Here is an 18,484-nt window from a genome sequence, read left to right on the forward strand (position 1 = left end):
GAGGATCGCTTGAACCTGGGAGGTCAAGGCTGCAGTGAGCTGTGATTGTGCCACTGCACTCCAGCCTGGGAAGAATGGTGAGACTTTGTTTCAAAAGGAAAAAAAAAAGGCCAGGCATGGTGGCTCATGCCTGTAATCCCAGCACTTTGGGAGGCCGAGACAGTGGATCACAAGGACGGGAGTTTGAGACCAGCCTGACCAACATTGCGAAACCCCATCTCTACTAAAAATGCAAAAATTAGCCGGGCATGGTGATACGCACCTGTAATCCCAGCTACTCGGGAGGCTGAGGCAGGAGAATCGCTTGAACCCGGGAGGTTGCAGTGAGCTGAGATCACGCCACTGCACTCCAGCCTGGGCGACAGAGCGAGACTCCATCTCAAAAAAAAAAAAAAAAAAAAAGACCAATAGCACTCACTGGGATCGTGGTCCCACTGGGGCCATGCAGTTCCCCAAGAAACTGCAGCCCCTGGGGACTCACTGGGCCCAGGAATTCCCTGATCATTGGATATTGGGTGGTTAGTGGTCACTGGACAGCCACTGAGTGATAAGACATCACTTGAATTCACTGCCCATGGTTAATGCTGTCACCACGAGACGATCATGGTCACACTAGGGCCATAATTGGTAATGAACGGTCAACAGAATTCCCATGACTAATGACCACTTAGTGACCGTTGATCTCTAATGGCTGTAACTGGTGCTGGGACCCTTGGGTCATTGGTGGTGGTCCCCCACCCAGTGACCAGCGGCTGTTCCCGTAGGTCTGGTACATGGATGGCTATTACAAGGGCCGCCGGGTCCTGGAGTTCCGTACCCTGGGAGACTTCATCAAAGGCCAGAACTTTATCCAGCACCTGCTGCCCCAGCCGTGGGCGGGCACGGGCCACGTGGTGTACAACGGCTCCCTGTTCTATAACAAGTACCAGAGCAACGTGGTGGTCAAATACCACTTCCGCTCGCGCTCCGTGCTGGTGCAGAGGAGCCTCCCGGGCGCCGGTTACAACAACACCTTCCCCTACTCCTGGGGCGGTTTCTCCGACATGGACTTCATGGTGGACGAGAGCGGGCTCTGGGCTGTGTACACCACCAACCAGAACGCGGGCAACATCGTGGTCAGCCGGCTGGACCCGCACACCCTCGAGGTCATGCGGTCCTGGGACACCGGCTACCCCAAGCGCAGCGCCGGCGAGGCCTTCATGATCTGCGGTGTGCTCTACGTGACCAACTCCCACCTGGCTGGGGCCAAGGTCTACTTTGCCTATTTCACCAACACGTCCAGTTACGAGTACACGGACGTGCCCTTCCACAACCAGTATTCCCACATCTCGATGCTGGATTACAACCCCCGGGAGCGCGCCCTCTATACCTGGAACAACGGTCACCAGGTGCTCTACAATGTCACCCTGTTTCACGTCATCAGCACCTCTGGGGACCCCTGAGCCAATGCTGTGGCTCAGGCTGCTGCCTGGGGGGCCTCCGGGGGCTGGGGGCCCTTTTCATTCTGCCTGTGTCCCTCAAGGGTGATCTCTCTGTCTCTGTCATGCCCTTTCTCCCCGCCTTTTTGCTGGGCTTTTGTTCTCTGCCTGTGTATTTCTGTCTATTTTCTCAATTTCCCCTCTTCTCCTTTATTGATCCCTGCTTTTAATACACTTCTTTCTTTATTGATCCCTGCTTTTAATACACTTCTTTCTTTCTGCCTTTTTATGGATGTCTTTTTCTTTTTATGGCTCTGGTTCTCCAGTTCTTTCCCTGTCTCTGCCTCTCTCTGTCTCTCTCACTCTCTCTGTCCTTCCACCCCTCCCTCCTTGCTTCCCACCCATTCCTCATCCCTCACTCCCACCCCCACCCCCAGGAGTTGAGTGCATGGATCTGTTTCTTTTTTTATTTACACTTTTTCTTTCCGGTTTGCCGGAATAAACGGGACCTTTGACATTTGATGCTTTGATGACTCTGTGTGTCCAACAGGGGCAGAGGTGGAGGTGGCCCCAAAGTCCAAGCCTGGAGACCCATCTCCAGTGAGGTTCCCCTTATTCCATGACTTGAGCTTAAGCAAACTGAGGGGAAGGGGTTCCCCAGGGCCAGCCCTTTGGAGAGATGGGTGAGGAGACCCAATCCCAAGCTGTTTTGATGGAAAGCAATTCATTTAAAAGCAGTTTGATCAAAACAACCGAGAATTCTAGCACAACAATGAAAACTAGTCTCAAATGAGTATTCTCCCGTCACTGGATTGCCACTCTCTGATCACTCTTGATGCATTACTAAGTGGTCTGGAAAAAAAAAATTTTTTTTGAGACAGTCTTGCCCTGTCACCCAGGCTGGTGTGCAGTGGCATGATCTCAGCACACTGCAACCTCCGCCTCCCGGGTTCAAACGATTCGCGTGCCTCAGCCTCCCGAGTAGCTGGGATTACAGGCACGCACCACCACGCCAGGCTAATTTTTGTATTTTTAGTAGAGATGGGGGTTTCGACATGTTGTCCAGGGTGATCTTGAACTCCTGGGCTCAAGTGATCCGCCCCCCTCGGCCTCCCAAAGTGCTGGGATTACAGGCGTGAGCCACTGAGCCCGGCCAGTCTGGCAATTTTTTAAATGGGTTTTTAACAATCGAGCTGGTTTCTGACAAGCTGGGTATGAAAGAGTAGGGCCCAGCTGAATTTTTCCTTTTTCTTTTTTCTCTTGTTGCTTTGTAATTTCAAAAATCGTTTTTAAACGAGTCACATTTGTGCCGAGTTAGCTAATCACAAAAAAAGCTAGAAACAGCCTAAAGGGGCACTCAGGTGCCTTCAGCTGAACACACTCACCCCCCACACATGGAGCCTGTTTGCCTGGAAGAGGGATTGGGCAGGGATAGCCCTTGATGGGGAACCAGAACTCTTGGAGGGGAAGAAGAGGAAAAGACAAGACGTTTTGGAGGCAGGAAAGAAGAGTATGAGGGAGACAGGAAGGGACTGAACTATGAGAAGGCCGGATACAGCAGCTCATGCCTGTAATCCCAGCACTTTGGGAAACTGAGGTGGAAGGATCGCTTGAGCCCAGGAGTTCAAGACCAGCCTGGGCAACCTAACAAGACCGCATCTCTAAAAAAAAAATTGAGAAAACTAGCCAGGCATGGTGGTGTGCTCCTACAGTCCCAGCTACTCGGGAGGCTGAGGTGGGAGGATCTCTTGAATCCAGGAGTTCGAGGCTGCCATGAACCATGAGCGCCACTGCATTGCAGCGGGGCCACAGAGTGAGACCTTGTCTCAATTTTAAAAATAAAAAAGGAGAAGCTAAGTCCTCAGCAGCCTTAGAGATCTGGCTAAAGGCAGGGGAGGGGAAGTCACAGACGGGGAAGAACCAGATGAAGGCTTTATACGAGCCAGGCCTGTCTGAAGGCCTGCGTGAGGTGGATGTAAGGGGTGCAGCCAGGCTAGTTGGAAGGGGTACAAGAACGATGAGGAGCGTCACCCTTGGGGCTGAGGGGCCAAGAATGAAGGTAGGGGAAGCTGCCCAGGTGATCCTGCCCCATGTTGACCCCAGTGGTTGGTCCCTATTGAATCCAGAGCAGAAACATCATTTAAAGAGCCCCAGTGGCCCAGATCCCCACCCCGCTGAGGCCACAGAGTGGGTGCTCCCCACTCCCCCGGGGGAGGCTCTCCCCATCTCTAATTAATGGTTTCCCTGATTAAATCATCTCCGCTCTGTGCTGGCATCTCCGGGAACTCGGATACTGGGGCCATATTGGGAATGAAACCAATGAATAATAAATGGGACTGCCTAATGTACTCATTTAAAACCAATTTTTAGAGAAATCCTCAAGAAAAGCAATTAATTTCCATTTAAGCAAATATGTTTGACATTGGAAAAAGGATTCATTCCCGGATTAGCACGTGGAGAGGCACCTTACTCTGTACCGGCTGAAAAAATGAAATGAAAAGCAGCACAAAGCTGGGACACCTAGAACATCTGTATCCCCCCAACTCCCACCCCAATTTACATTTATTTGGAGGCAGAGAGTCTCCACAGTGAGAGGACAGGGTAGTTTATTGCCCTTAGACACTGGATTCTCCCAAAGTAAGGTGCAGAATTGAGGATGCTGAGGTCCACAATCTTTGTCCACAATACGCTGAGTGCTGGGGAGCCACATTCTCAAACCGCGATTGGGGCTGGGTGTGGGTGTGTCCATCACATCTGTACCAGGTCCTCAGAGAGAGATCACACACACACACACACACACACACACACACACACACACGCAGGCTCAGAGCTTTTGAGTTTGTGGTTTTTGTTACAAACAAGGATAGGCAGGCAGACTTAACACTTCCCAGGCCAGGATCAATCTGTGTGCATGTGTGCGTCTTCGGCTGTCCACTGCTAACTCACTGATTTCCCCTCTCATCATGGACATGGGCACCGCGAAGCCAACTCCAATCCTGGGGCAGTAATCCCGTTTACCCCAAGGTGACCTGCTCCAGCCCTGCCCTACGGCCACAGAAGCCAGGGGCATGTGGAGATTGACCCCCTGGGGCAGGTCTGGCCTGGGAGGTGCCTGTAAAGTGGCACTAGGGAAGACTACACTGTCACCATCCTAAAGGCCTGGGATTTATGCCCTGTTTCTAGGCAGGAGGGGGTGAGTGGGAGGTAAGGGAATGCACAGCTGCTTAATAATGAATCACAGCCCCGAAGTGGGCTCTGGAGGCATGGTTACCTAACAGCGACATTCTCATTTGGGTTTTGGCCACTGCACAGACAGACAAGGGAAGGGGGTGCCTGGAGGGGCAGGTGGTCACACCTAGACGAGGGGACTCCCGAAATGCACAGGACACAGAGACAACCAATCACATGGCCCCACACATTACTGGGCAAATGCAGACACATATACACACACACACACACACACACACACACACACGGGTGGGGGGCAGCGTCTCCCACACAGAACGATGCACACGCTTCCCTGGGCCTTGCTGCTGACAGAACACAAAACTCATTCTTCACCTTGGAGTGGAACTCGGCAAACCCTCTGGGCCCCAGCCACTAATTTCCTATCCTTCCAGAACCAGGGCCTCCACTGTTCCAGGAGGGGTGGTCACTTCCCCAACCCCACATCCAACTGCTGGTGTGAATGGTGGCGCGGCTGCCTCACTCCCAACCCCCTTCCACCAGGCGACGGGAGAACATTCTGCCTGGCGGTGTAGCCATGCAGCCGGCTCTCCCCAGCCCTCTGGAGCTGAGAGGAAACCCATTAAACCTTCCTAATGACAAACGCTCCGGCAGGCAGGCAGCAGGCGAGTGAGCGATTGCTCCCGAAGCCAGCCAGATGGGAGCAGGCACAGGTGATTGTTTATGAGGCTTGGCCTTTATTAGAAACTCAGCGCTTGCGGGAGGGGAGGTCCCCTGGGGCCAGGCTTTAGTTGCTCTGGTCCCTAAGCTCTGCCAGCCAGGCACCCCCACAATCTGGGCTGGTCCCCATCAAGTGGAAGGGGAATAGGGCGTGCAGGCATAACCACTTCTCCATCAGACCCACAGCCCCCCGACTGAACAGGGGATGGGGGTCAGGCAGGCCACATCCATAGCCCCCACACTGGCGGGGGACCCCATCTCCCCGCCACCCGCCCCAGGATCCCCTCTGCTGCACCTTCAATTGAGCACTAGAAGCCGTGTCTGCTCCCGTCCCCCTCCCCACAGAAGCCCCCTCCAGTCCAGGAGGGCCCTGTTGTCATGGTAACCGCAGCTGCAGTGGGTGCTGGGCCAGGTGCTGGGTTGGACCCATGAACCTTCCGGAAGCACCTGAGATGGCAGGGAAGCAGGTCTCAGGGTGCCGGCCCAGGGCAAGGGGGAGTCTTGGGGAAGAACGTGCAGCTGGGACTCTTAGGATGGGGTAGCTGTGATCCCCTCCCCGTGACATCGTCCCCCCTATGCTTCCCTGGGGAGAAATGAGACACAGGAGAGCGGAGCAGTGGTTCCGGGTTTAATTGGGGGTGAAAGGGTGCTGCACAGTTGCTCAGAGGGCCCATGGCTGGGCCGCACGAGTGTTTGCTTTTGCGACTGAACAGAGGAGCGTGGCCTAACTAGAAATAACTCGGTCCTCAAGTCTACCTCCAGGACCTGGGGGAACACGGGGCAGCTCTGCTGACCAGGTCTTCTCTTTGGAACACCCCTCCCACCACACTGCCCTGGGTCTGGGAGCCTCCCACCCCTGCTGAAGTCAATTCCTTAAGGGAGAATCTGGCAGTCGCAGCCCCAACTGGGGATGGACAGGGAGTGGGGACCCCAGGGCCCCTAATCTGGAAGGGCCCCCTCCCAGCCATTTTGGGAACAATAAATACTGTGTGACGGTGGCAGGGAGTGGGGGATTCGGTTACTGGCTGGTGGGCAAGAGGGGAGCTGGCGGGCCCAGCTGCCCTGCCCCGCCCCGAGGCCAGGCCTGGGCTCCCCACCCTCACTCAGTGCGGAGGATGATGTGGATGCCGGAATCCGTGAACACAGGCCCGCTCATCTCCCCCGTCCGCAGCGCAAACGAGGCGTCTTCAAATGGCTTCTGCATCTGACCTGGGAGCCAGGAGAGGCGGTGGGGGCGTCAAGGCTGGGCTGGCAGAGGACAGGATGAGGCAGGGCGGGCAGCAGCCACGACAGATGGGGCTCCTGCCTGCGCTGAGCCTCACACTAGTCCACATTCATCCGTCACCACATTTATTGCTGGTGCTGAGCGGCGGCCCAGCTAGGGGTGGCAGGGCCATTAAGGAGGCCCCGGGAAGCCGGAGGACAGCATGAAGGATGGCAGGCAGGGCTGCGGCTGCCGCTGCACGTTTAGGGGCCACTTCAGTGGTGAACTCGTCTCCCTGGGCCTGGTTCCCAGCCCTGCCATGTCATCTGTCCCGCCAGCCTTCTCGGAGCAGGTGGGCAGCTCCTGCCCCATGCTGCCGCCCCGCCCCACTAAGACACCTGCACACCATACCCTGCAACCCATCCTGGCCTTTCCCTGATGTTCTGCAGATCACGAGGACTGAAGAGGAGGAAGAGGAGGCTGCTTGGTCCCCTCTGTCCCTGATTTCCACTCTCCTGGCCAGACAGGCCTAAACTCAGGGCCACCTCCTCTCACCCTTGGTTTCCCCACCTTTGAGAGGGATTCTGCGGGACATGCCCTGGGACTCTCAGGGCCCCCAGCCTTAAACCACAAAAAGGAAGAGGCAGAGGACAGGACGTACCTGCCTTGGTGGGCCTGGGACGAGGACATCTGCGCACAGACACACAGAGGCCGCGCCCCCACCCCCGGGTAGAGATGATTCCAGGAAGAAAGCGCTGCAGCCCCCTCCCTGTGTGGCCCTGGCCCTGCCCAGCAGAGCAGCCTCTGAAGCCTGAGGAAGGGGCTGTGCTGCCACCTGCTGGACCCCGAAGGCCGGTGTGGCACCTGGGAGCCCAGTGCCCAGACCCTCCCGGCCTCTATCCCTCAGGGTAGTGGGGGTCCCCCGACCTGGTGGGGCCCATTCCTTGCGCACCTCTGCTGAAGGCACCCAGGTCTCCCCTGGCCTTGGCTGAGCTGCAGTCGCTGAACTGTGAGGCCAGAGACTCAAAGTCCTCCTCTCCCGACTTGATCTTCTGGATGTAGCCTGCGGACATGGAACGGAATGGGAGTGCCAGGTCAGGGCGGCGGGACCTGACCAGACAGGATGGAGGGCTCCAGAGCTGGCCGGCGGGGAAGGCAGCACTTCACTCGGAAAGCCTCCCCCTACAGGCACACATGCTCCCCATACCCCTCTCCTCACACACACCTGCAGGTACAGTCACACCTGTCCTCACCCACACCCAAGAAGAGGCGACTTTCACGTGCATGAGCACTCGGTGCACCCCGCCAGTCACCCATGAGCCCTGCAACCCTGCGGGTCTCACATCCCTGCTCCCGCTGTCACTCTCTCCAGCACACACACATGCACACACACACACACATTTGAGGGAAAATCTACATCCAAGCTGGACAGATCAGAGGAGTGCAGGAAGCAGGGAGACGCTGACCCAGGCAGGGAGCTGGGCCCCCAGGGCCCCCTGGGCAGAGGTGGGAGAACTGTCCAGAGAGGGCCCAGCATTGCCACGGCAGCCCATGGCCTCAGCTGTCCCATCTGGGAAGAACAGCCTGGCACTGGGAAGGGTCTCCAAGGCACCCCGGTGGGCTTTGCAAGGGACACTCGTGGACTGTAGCCCCAGGGTCCCAGAGGCAGGCGACACAGCTCTTCTCCTGGCTCCCCACCTACGGTCTGCATGCTGGCAGAACTTAGGGCGGCCCCACCCTGTGTGGCCTAAACCAGCCCATCGACTCTGACTCTCCAGGAGGCGGGGGAGGCCAGGGCTGCTGGAGGAAGGAGGAACAGGGCTGCTGGCAGAGGGGGGCAGGATAGCAGCAGAGTAGCATCTGAGTGACTCATGTTTCGGGAGCCAAGTGGGGAGGGTTGCGTGTGTGTGCACGTGGTGTGTGTTGTGTGAATGTGTGTGAGCAAGTCTGTGTATGCACTCTTGTGCACATGCCAGGTGGGAAGGAATGGCTTACCGCCTTCCTGAGTCCAGGCCGCCCCCAGGAAGGTGCCTATGAGCCAAAGTCTGCTCTACCCCAATCCTCCTCTTGCTCTGACACCAACGGGTGTCCCTTCCAGTGTCCTCCCTAGGCCAGTGATGTGACAGCCCCAGCAAGCCAGGGCAGCCCTCTGGGTGAACTGCACCCACCCCATGTACCCTATGGCCTAGCAGCCACGCTCCAGGGACACCAGTTCTTCTCTCCAACGTGAGGGTCACCCTGACACACTCAGTAGGGGGTCTCCTAACGTCACCCTGACACTTCTACCCATTGCTCCTTCTGACCTAAATGAGGCCATGACACGACTGCCGGCCAACCTGCCCAGGACACACATAGCTGACGCACCCGCCTACAGCCTGTCAGAGAGCCATGGGGACACTGCTGGGTGACCTAGCCAGTGCTAGGAGGCCTGGACACCCAACCATGGCACCTGCTGAACACACTGAACTGATCCAAGAGTCCCCAAGGCTCCTCGGCCTCACACTCTGACCTGCTTGGGACCACGATGGAAATGGTACCACCATGACAGCACAGCCATAGCTCCCTGTTGGGCTGCACGTCATGGCAGCCACCAGTGTCCTGGTATCTGAGCTGGATGTCAACAGGACCTGCTGCCCTGACATCCCTTTGCCCCTCCACCTGACGGTCTTGTGCCAGTGGCTGTGACATGCGGCACAGTGCCCGGCACCGAGCAGGACCCTGACCAATGTCCCTTGCTTTCATCATTCTTCCCCTCCGTGTGGACTGCATCCCAGGGATGACGCAGCCTCTACTGCTCTGCTGCCCCATCCTTGGCCCTCCCGGCCCACTTGTCCTGGTCAGATCTGGCCATCACTCTGGGGCATTGCGTGGTGCCTGTCCAACAGGGACATCAATGCCATACAGGGCCCCAGCTTCTGTTGGGATGGCATATTACAGAGGCTTCTGCCCATGATGCCCTGGTTTGATCAGAACACCCCGCTTCCAGGGCTGCCACAGGGTCCCCCTCTGTGCCAGACACATCCACCAGTGACTCCGACTTAAATTAGATGTTGCTAGGATCCCCTCCCACCCTTCCTCTCCCTGAACTTCTAGGTATCTCCTTGGCCTTAGGCACAGAGCACTGGAGTCCCCTGTCCCCGCTTCTGTCTGGACCACTAAGCCAGCCAGGGTACCCACCTGCTTCGGGGAAGCAGGGCTGCCTGCAGGCACTGAGCCTCTGAGGAGCCAGGTCCAGCCCCAGGCCCTGAACAAGCATCACCCTGCTGCAGCCCCCAGCGGCCAGGGCTGGGGGCACAGCCACAGGGATCCCTGAAATTGGACAGCCCGTCCAAGTTGTCCTCTCACACACACAGTGGCAAGCCATACCACTTAAAAACAAATAAAAGCCACACTTTGGCGCCCCCATAGCTCATATCACCCAGATCTGCCTCTGACCTGCCAGCTCTCTTGGAAAACCTTCTGCTTTGATGAAAGCCAGCAACGACTGTTTTGTTTTCCGTTTGTAGAGATGGGGTCTCATCGTATTTCTCCGGCTGGCCTTGAACCCCTGGGCTGCAGCAATCCTCTTGCCTCAGCCTCCCAAGTAGCTGGAATGATTTTTTTTTAAAAAGTGCTTTCTCCTGAACCTGGGAGGTGGAAGGTGCAGTGAACTGGGATCGTGCCACTGCACTCCAGCACGGGCAACAAGAGCGAAATTCCATCTCAAAAAGAAAAAACCAAACACTTTCTTCCTGAGTTCCTGCTCTGTGAGGCTGACCTTGAGGGGTTTGGTTCTGTGTGTCTTGTTAGCTCAGCCTGCACCCGACCCCCCGACAATGAAATCCTCCTACTCCCGCCCTGCTCCCCTGCCTCGAAGACCTTGGTTTAAGCCTCTCGTCCTGCCTGAAACTCACCAGCTATCCTCTGGTCTCCCCCAGAAGCCTCCCCTAATCCCCCACTGTGTGAGGTGCCTCCCCCTGGGTGCTGCATTTACCGCCGTCCTATTGGCAGGTTGCTTCCCTGCCTCACAGTGTGGGAACGAAGGCTGCTGGGTTGGCCTTGTTCATTGCTACACCCTCAGAACCCAGCACTGTGCACAAAACAGGTGTTCATGAATGTTCAAGAAGTTCATGAATAAATGAGACAGAAATAGGCCATGGGGAAGGAGGCAGACAGGGACCTACCACGGGGCTTGAAGCAGAAATGCTGGAATCTCATGCCCTGTCTACCTGAAACTCAGGCTGTGATCCTAAGGCCAGACTTCCTGGGCCTCCTCCAAGACAACATGTCAGCCTCGATGGCACCAAACCCATGAAATTTGATGGGGGCTGTCAGGTGCTGGAGCCCCATCCTGATTCGATGTGGCTCCAGCTTAGAACCACACAGATGCAGGGTGGCCTCTCCAGGAGCTCCCAGTCTGGAGCAGGGGCCTCCACCTGCTTCAAGGTGTTCAGGACCCCCTGAAATTGTATGCAAAACAGAATGGCACCTGTCTGTGCTGGCAGACCCCAGCCAGCCTGCTCACAGCATATCCCCAAGGCCCAAGAGGACACGTTATGGGTGCTGACTCTGGACTACGTCAGGTTCAGATCCTACCTCTGCTGCTCCTGAACAAGGCGAGTCTGACAGGTGACCTTACCTCTTGGAGCCTCACTCAACTAGCCTGTAAAATGGGGTAACAGCTGTTCCCACGTTGGAGGCTGCTCCAAGGAGTGAATCAGTGACCGCTTAAGCAGCGACTGTTGCAGAGCAGGCCCCTGACAGATCCAAGCTGCCCATCCATCTGTTATGGACTCAATGTTTGTGTCACTCCAAATTCATGTGTTAAAGCCCTAACCCCCAGTGTGGCTGCATTTGGAGATGGGGACTTCAGGGAAGTAACTAGGGTTAAATGTGGTCATAAGGGTGGGGCCCTGATCCAACAGGATTAGTGTCCCCTTTTTGTTTTTGGTTTTTTTTTTTTTTTTTTTGAGGCAGAGTCTGGCTGTGTCACCCAGGCTGGAGTTCAGTGGTGTGATCTCAGCTCACTGTGACCTCTGCCTACAAGGTTCAAGCGATCCTCCTGCCTCAGCCTCCTGAGTAGCTGGGATCACACACATGTGCCACTACATCCAACTACTTTTTTTTTTTAGTATTTTTAGTAGAGATGGAGATTCACCATGTTGGCCAGGCTGGGTCTTGAATTCCTGACCTCAAGTGATTTGCCTGCCTTAGTCTCCCAAAGCTCTGGGATTACACGCATGAGCCACTGCGTCTGGCCAGGATTAGTGTCCTTATAAGAAGAGACACCAGAGAGCTTGTGCTCCTTCACTCCATGCACATGCGACTAGGGAATACCATGTGAGTACACAGTGAGAGGGCAGCCATCTACAAGCCAGGAAATGGGTTCTCGCCAGAAACAGAATCTGAAGGAACCTGGATCATGGACTTCTGGCCTCCAGAACTGTGGAAAGTGGTGACTGTTGTTTAAGCCACAGTCTGTGGTATTTTGTTACAACAGTCCAAGCTAATGCACCTCAGTGACCTAGGTGGGAGTGAGGGAACAAACGGGGTAGTCCTTGACCCCAAAAAGGTTTTGAGATGTGCTCTCTCCTCTGCCTTGCCGGATCATTACGCTGCTTCCAGCATACTTCCTTGAGGCTGCAGGCACCAGAGGGGAAGGGGCCCGGTTGGGGAAAGAGGTGACAGGGTCAGGTCTGAGAAGACTAAGATCCAGAAGGAGAGGCTAGAGGCTGGCCCGAGGCCAGCAAGCTGGAAGGGTGCCAGTGACCTTGGGGACCTTGGGGCAAAGGGGCTGACCTGGATGCTGGGATGGGTATGTGGATAGGATGGCTGCTCATAGTCTCAGCCTCCCTGGGACCCTCCAGGCCCTGGGCATGTGAGGGGCCGGGGGTGGAGAGTAGGCAGGGAGGGCTTCTCCACGGCCCATCCTCCTTAGACAAGGACACCGGCAATGACTCCCTCGGATCCCTGACAGCCTCTGGCTGCAGCCCAGCAGCTGCAGAGGAGCCAATGCTGGGAAAAGGAGCCTCAGCAGAAAACGTGGAGGCCCCGACTCTCTCTGCAGGCAGCCTGTCCCTTCGAGGCAAGGGCGGAGCACCAGATCTAAATGGGCACTGATGAGATTCAGCCCGCCGCCAGCTGGGGAGTGAGCTGCCCAAATCATGATCTCCTGATCACCAGGCATGAACCCTCGAGGGGAGAACATCCACTTCATGGAAGAGAAAACGAGGCCCAGGTGCCCAATGCCCACACCGACACTGCACATGAGGATGTTACCGAGTGTACCCTGGCCAGGGCCACCTCACTGCAGCCTCCTACTGACCTCTGAGGGGATCTGCCCCAGCACCGTCTCAGGCAGTATACCAGGAGAGGGAGGTCGTGGGCCAAGGTCATCATCTGTGTGCTGAGCCCACCAGGCCTCCTGTGGTCCTACCCAGAACTCTTTCTATGGGCTGTGGGGTGGCAGCAGGGGCTGTCCGTGAGCAGAGACCTTGACTTGACCTCAGCTCCCCCACTGTCCACACTCGAATGACTGGGGCTGAGGCTCCACCATGCAGAACGCACCAGCCACAGAGCCCATCGCTCCTGCATCCTCATAGCCACCCTCTCCCCATTCTACAGATGAGGCAACTGAGGCCCAGGGAATGAAGACCACATAGCTGGCACTGAAACTCAGCCCTGTACGAGCCCAGGGTGGGCCATGCTATTCTGCCCTGACCCTCCCCCAGACATCCCACCCCTGCCCACCTAATCCATCACCCAGTCCTTTCTATCCTGCCTCTTGAATCTCTCTCAGGTCTGCTCCCTTTCACTTCTTCCTCCACTTCCAGCCCCCAAGTTCAAGTCACACTGTCTCTCGCTGCAGTTCCTCCCACAGCTTCCATCATGTGGGCAGGCGGGGCTCCTGCTGACATTCCCGAATCTGCAGGTACCTACGGCGAGGCCCCAAGGCCTGGCTACTTACCAGGTGCACCTGTCCAACCCAGAGATGGGGGAAACACCCTCGCCCACCACACCCAGGCCCATGCCCTCCTCACTGTCCCCATCGGCCTCAGCCTTCTGCCAGCTCTCATCAGGACCGCCTGAAGCAGCTCTGTCCTGCGCCTGGCCGCTCTGCTGACCCCCAGGAGCCCACCTCATGCCGCTCCATCCCCAAATGCCTGAGCCCTCCTACTCACTCTTATGGGGTCCGGAAGCCTCAGAACAGTGACCACTAGAGCTGGGAGGACCCGAGGGGTCATCTCGTGATTCTCTCCTGGCTTCTCCTTCCACTTCTTCCTCTTGCTCTGGGGCAACCAGAACCTCTGAAGGTTCTGCGCCTTCCAGTTTCCCTGGTCCTTGACATTCTAGCTTCCCAGATCTTTGCTGAAAGCAGAGCACTGCTGGGTTCCTCTCCTCATCCCACATGGCCACATTATGTCCTGCTGCCTCCAGGAAAGAACCCAAACTCCTCACCTGACAAGGACCATCCTCAACCTCGCTGGGACCTGCCCGTGAGAGGTCTCACCACCCCCCAGCTCCCTGCAAAGCCTTCCCCAGAGTCCTGGCTACATCCTAGCCCTAGGCCTTTACTTCTGCCCGTTCCTGTGCCAGGAATCCTTCTTGCTTCCTACTGGCTCATGAAACAAGGCTGTGAGGGCTGACTCCGGGCCAGGCTTTGTGTGGCAGGATGGGAATACAGGGGAAAGAGAGAGATCCAGTCCCTGCCCTCAGAGGTCAGGAGGCTGGCTCTTTAATCAGCCTTCAAGATTCCGTGCAAGAGCTTGGCTTCTCTCTACCATGCTTACATATAAGGCTAACGGGGGCACTTACTGTGCTAGATGCTATGTTGGGGGTGTGCATGTGTAATAACATCCTACAGGCCAGTACTGGACCAAGTGATGAGAGAGTAAAACAACAGCCAATACTGACCGAGTGTGCACTCTGTGCTGGGCCCTGTGTTACCACAACCAACAACTGCAATGACAGTGGCCACTAACAATAACAGAACGTTTACCAATGCCAGGAGCTGTTACTCCCACTTTACTGTACTAGCCAGGAGTCCTCACAACTACCCTGGGAGGTGGGTCCTATTATTCTAATACTAATTTTATAAATGAAAGACTTGACGACCGGGAGCGGTGGTTCATGCTTGTCATCCCAGCACTTTGGGAGGCTGAGGTGGAAGGATCACTTAAGCCCAGGAGTTTGCGACCATCCTGGGCAACATGGTGAAGTCCTCTCTCTACTAAAAATACAAAAATCAGCCAGGTGTGGTGTTATGAGCCTGCGGTCCCAGCTACTTGGGAGGCTGAGGTGGAAGGATCACCTGATCCCAAGGAGGTTGAGGCTGCAGTGAGCTATGACACAGCAAGATCCTGTCTCAAAAGAAGAAGGAGAAAAAGATTGAGGCCCAGAGATGTTAAGTAACTTGCTCAAGATCACACAGCCAGGACCCGGCAGAGCTGCATAGCAACCCAGGCTGTCTGGGCATGGTTGAGGGATGGGTTGTTTGGAGTAGGGATAGCCCAGGAGGTTCTGGGGACTCTGAGAAAGGCTGTCAGACACAACTTCCTGCAAGAATGGAAATTGTCTTTTTTTTTTTGAAATGGAGTCTCGCTCTGTTGCCTAGGCTGGAGTGCAGTGGTGCGATCTCAGCTCACTGCAAGCTCCACCTCCCAGGTTCATGCCATTCTCCTGCCTCAGCCTCTCAAGTAGCTGGGACTACAGGTGTCTGCCACCACGTCCAGCTAATTTTTTTGTATTTTCAGTAGAAACGGGGTTTCACCATGTTAGCCAGGATGGTCTCAATCTCCTGACCTCGTGATCCACCCACCTCGGCCTCCCAAAGTGCTGGGATTACAGGCGTGAGCCACCATGCCCGGCCAAGAATGGAAATGTGTTTTATATTCCCGCTGTCGAAGATGGCAGCCACCAGCTAAAGTATGACCAGTGCAACTGAGAAACCAATTTTTGATATTATCTTATTTATTTATTTTTGAGACAGGGTCTCGCTCTGTCACCCAGGCTGGAGTGCGGTAGCATGATCTCGGCTCATTACAACCTCTGCCTCCTGGGCTCAAGGGATCCTCCCACCTCAGTTCTCTGAGTAACTGGCACTATAGGCATATACCACCACGTCCAGCTAATTTTTGTATTTTTTGTAGAGACAGGGTTTTGCTATGTTGCACAAGCTGGTCTCAAACTCCCGGGCTTAAGTGATCCTCCCGCCTTGGCCTCCCAAAGTGTTGGGATCAGAGGTGTAAGCCACTGCATCTGAATGGTAATTCTAATTAATTTACATGGAAATAGTACATGTGGTGAGTGGCAGCCAAACTGGACAGCTTTACACAGGGCTCTGCAAATGATGGCCTGCAGGCCAAATCCTCCCTGATTTTGTAAATAATAAAGTTTTCTTGGCACACAGCCATGACCATGTGCTTGCTTACATATTGGTTATGACTGCCATCCAGTTACAAAGCAGAGCTGACAGAGACTGCATGGCCCACGAAACCTAAAATATTTACCATCTGGCCTTTAAAGTTTGCCACCCCAGTGCCAGACTGCAGAGGAAACACAGAACAGAGCAGGGAATAGCTTCCTCCCTTAGGTCAGAATTAACTCACTAGCTCTGCTGGCACTCACTACCTTTCTTTCTTTCGTTTTTTTTTTCTGAGATGGAGCCTTGCTTTGCTGCCCAGGCTGGAGTGGAGTGGTGCGATCTCGGCTCACTACAACCTCCGCCTCCCGGGTTCAAGCAATTCTCCTGCCTCAGCCTCCCGAGTAGCTGGGATTACAGGCACGCACCACCACATCTGCCTAATCTTTGTATTTTTAGTAGAGACAAAGTTTCACCATACTGCCCAGGCTAATCTCGAACTCCTGACCTCAGGTGATCTGCCCTCCAAGGCCTCCCAAAGTGCCGGGATTACAGGTGTGAGCCACCGCACCCTGCACGCACTCACTACCTTTCTGACCACTCTCTCTGGACCCACCTATGTTTGTGACTCGGGCCCCTACTGGATGATATTACTATTGACAACAGTTCCCACAGACTGAGGGCCCACTGGGCAAAATGCATTGCCTTATTCCCTTGAACTTTCACAATGGTCCTCAGAGGATGCCCATTTTACAGAGAAAGCTGAGTCTAGGGGAGGTGACATGAGTCCCCTCTCAGAGGTCACAGAGTTCACAGAGGCACAGTACTACCTGAACCCAGGTCTGCCAGTCCCCAGGCTGGGTCCTCTGCCCCTACCTGGCTCACCCTGAAATGCCAGATGGAAAGGAAAGAGAATGGCTGCTGTGAAGGTCAGGGTCATGTCATGCACTGGTGTTTTGGTGTTGGCCAACACCAACGCCTGGTAGCTGAGCAAGCTGGGGTGAAGGGTCTGGTGTGACTTCTACAAAGGCCCACCTGGGAGAAGATCCCCTCCCAAGCCTTTGCCCTTGCCCTGCTCACCGTTGATCAGCTCCAGGGCCTCCTCCTTGGTCCGGGTGATCTTCTCCTGCCGCCAGGACGAGGGCCGCCTTGACTGGCTGTGCTTCACCAGCAGGTGTGAGCAGCGGACCCTGGCGGGCTCCCCCTGCCCGTTTTTGCCACCACTGCTGCTGTTGCCGCTGGGCCGCTCCCACTGGCTGGCGTTAGTGATGTGGTTGAAGTAGTATACTCGGCCTGGAGGGGAGGGCAGGTGGGAATTCAGCTAGGGTTGTGCTCCCATGACACCACCTGAGCCCACAGCCAGAAGCCAGGGTAAGGGCCTGGCTTGCAGGGGGTGCCTTCATTCAACAAATCCATGGCGTGTTCACCATGTGCCACAGGCTCTCCAGACATGAGCCAATGTGGCAGGATACAGTCCCTACCCTTATAGAGCTAACATTCTAGGTGAGAACAGACAGGTGCTAAACAAGCAAACAAAACACAGGATAACATCAATCCCCGATAACTTCAAGGAGGAAAATAACCCAGGGTGATGGAAGAGAGGAAGCTGGGGGACAGGAAGTTGACTCGAAGCATGCACTCAGCAGGCAGACCACCTGAATTCAAATCTGAATCTGCGTTCAAATGTGATCTACCTTCCCTGGGCCTCAGCGTTCTCACCTGTAAAATGGAGATAACAGTTCCTACCTTAGGGTCATTGAAAGGACTAAATAATAATTTTTTAAAAATTTAAAAAGGGCTAAGCGTCGTAGCTCTCTCCTGTAATCCCAGCACTTTGGGAGGCCAAGGTGGGGTGGATCACCTGAGGTCAGGAGGTTGAGACCAGCCTGGTCAACATGGTGTAACCCCATCTCTACTAAAAATACAAACATTGGACCAGGTGCTGTGGCTCACACTTGTAATCCCAGCACTTTGGGAGGCTGAGGCGGGTGGATCATGAGGTTAGGAGATCGAGACCATCCTGGCTAACACGGTGAAACCCCATCTCTACTAAAAATAAAAAAAACTAGCCGGGCATAGAGGCACACACCTGTAGTCCCAGCTACTCGGGAGGCTGAGGCAGGAGAATCGCTTGAACCCGGGAGGCAGAGGTTGCAGTGAGCTGACATCGCGCCACTGCACTCCAGCCTAGGCGACAGAGCAAGACTCCATCTCAAACAAACAAACAAAAACAAACATTGGCCAGGCACAGTGGCTCATGCCTGCACCAGCACTTTGGGAGGCTGAGGCGGGAGGATCACCTGAGGTCAGGAGTTCGAGACCAGCCTGGCCAACACAGTGAAACCCCATCTCTACTAAAAATATAAAAAATGAGCCGGGCATGGTGGCGGGCACCTGTAATCCCAGCTACTGGGGAGGCTGAAGCAGGAGAATCACTTGAATCTGGGAGGTGGAGGTTGCAGTGAGCTGAGATTGTGCCACTGCACTCCAGCCTGGGCAACAAAAGCGAAACTCCACCTCAAACAAACAAACAAACAAACATTAGCCGGGTGTGGTGGTATATATCTGTAATCCCAGCTACTCGGGAGGCTAAGGCAGGAGAATTGTTTAAATCTG

At 55.3% G+C, this 18,484-nt stretch overlaps 3 protein-coding genes across 54 annotated transcripts in view; 2 read left to right on the forward strand and 1 right to left on the reverse strand.

The window, feature by feature from the left end:
• The window catches only part of OLFM2 (olfactomedin 2), an 85,035-nt gene extending 83,429 nt beyond the window's left edge, over positions 1–1,606 (forward strand). For both annotated transcript variants that reach the window (XM_050770495.1, XM_050770494.1), the window contains exon 6: positions 765–1,606. In XM_050770495.1, the coding sequence (XP_050626452.1) occupies positions 765–1,442 (678 nt within the window). In that variant the 3' untranslated portion in view covers positions 1,443–1,606. The remainder of the gene's footprint in view (positions 1–764) is intronic.
• LOC126942872 (NADH dehydrogenase [ubiquinone] 1 alpha subcomplex subunit 3-like) overlaps positions 1–18,484 on the forward strand; it is a 157,180-nt gene that overhangs the window by 123,561 nt on the left and 15,135 nt on the right. The gene's annotated exons all lie outside the window — the stretch shown is intronic.
• The window catches only part of PIN1 (peptidylprolyl cis/trans isomerase, NIMA-interacting 1), a 429,836-nt gene continuing 417,291 nt past the window's right edge, over positions 5,940–18,484 (reverse strand). For 49 of the 50 annotated variants that reach the window (XM_050770786.1, XM_050770790.1, XM_050770827.1 and 46 more), the window contains exons 3-5: positions 16,949–17,161; positions 7,481–7,591; positions 5,940–6,533 (exon numbers count right to left, since the gene is read on the reverse strand). In XM_050770786.1, the coding sequence (XP_050626743.1) occupies positions 6,424–6,533; positions 7,481–7,591; positions 16,949–17,161 (434 nt within the window). In that variant the 3' untranslated portion in view covers positions 5,940–6,423. Of the gene's footprint in view, positions 6,534–7,480; positions 7,639–16,948; positions 17,162–18,484 lie in introns of all 50 variants that reach the window. The other variant, XM_050770772.1, reaches the window with a different exon arrangement.

The sequence above is a fragment of the Macaca thibetana genome, chromosome 19 (assembly GCF_024542745.1).
Source record: "Macaca thibetana thibetana isolate TM-01 chromosome 19, ASM2454274v1, whole genome shotgun sequence".
In the NCBI taxonomy this organism is placed as follows: Eukaryota; Metazoa; Chordata; class Mammalia; order Primates; family Cercopithecidae; genus Macaca; species Macaca thibetana.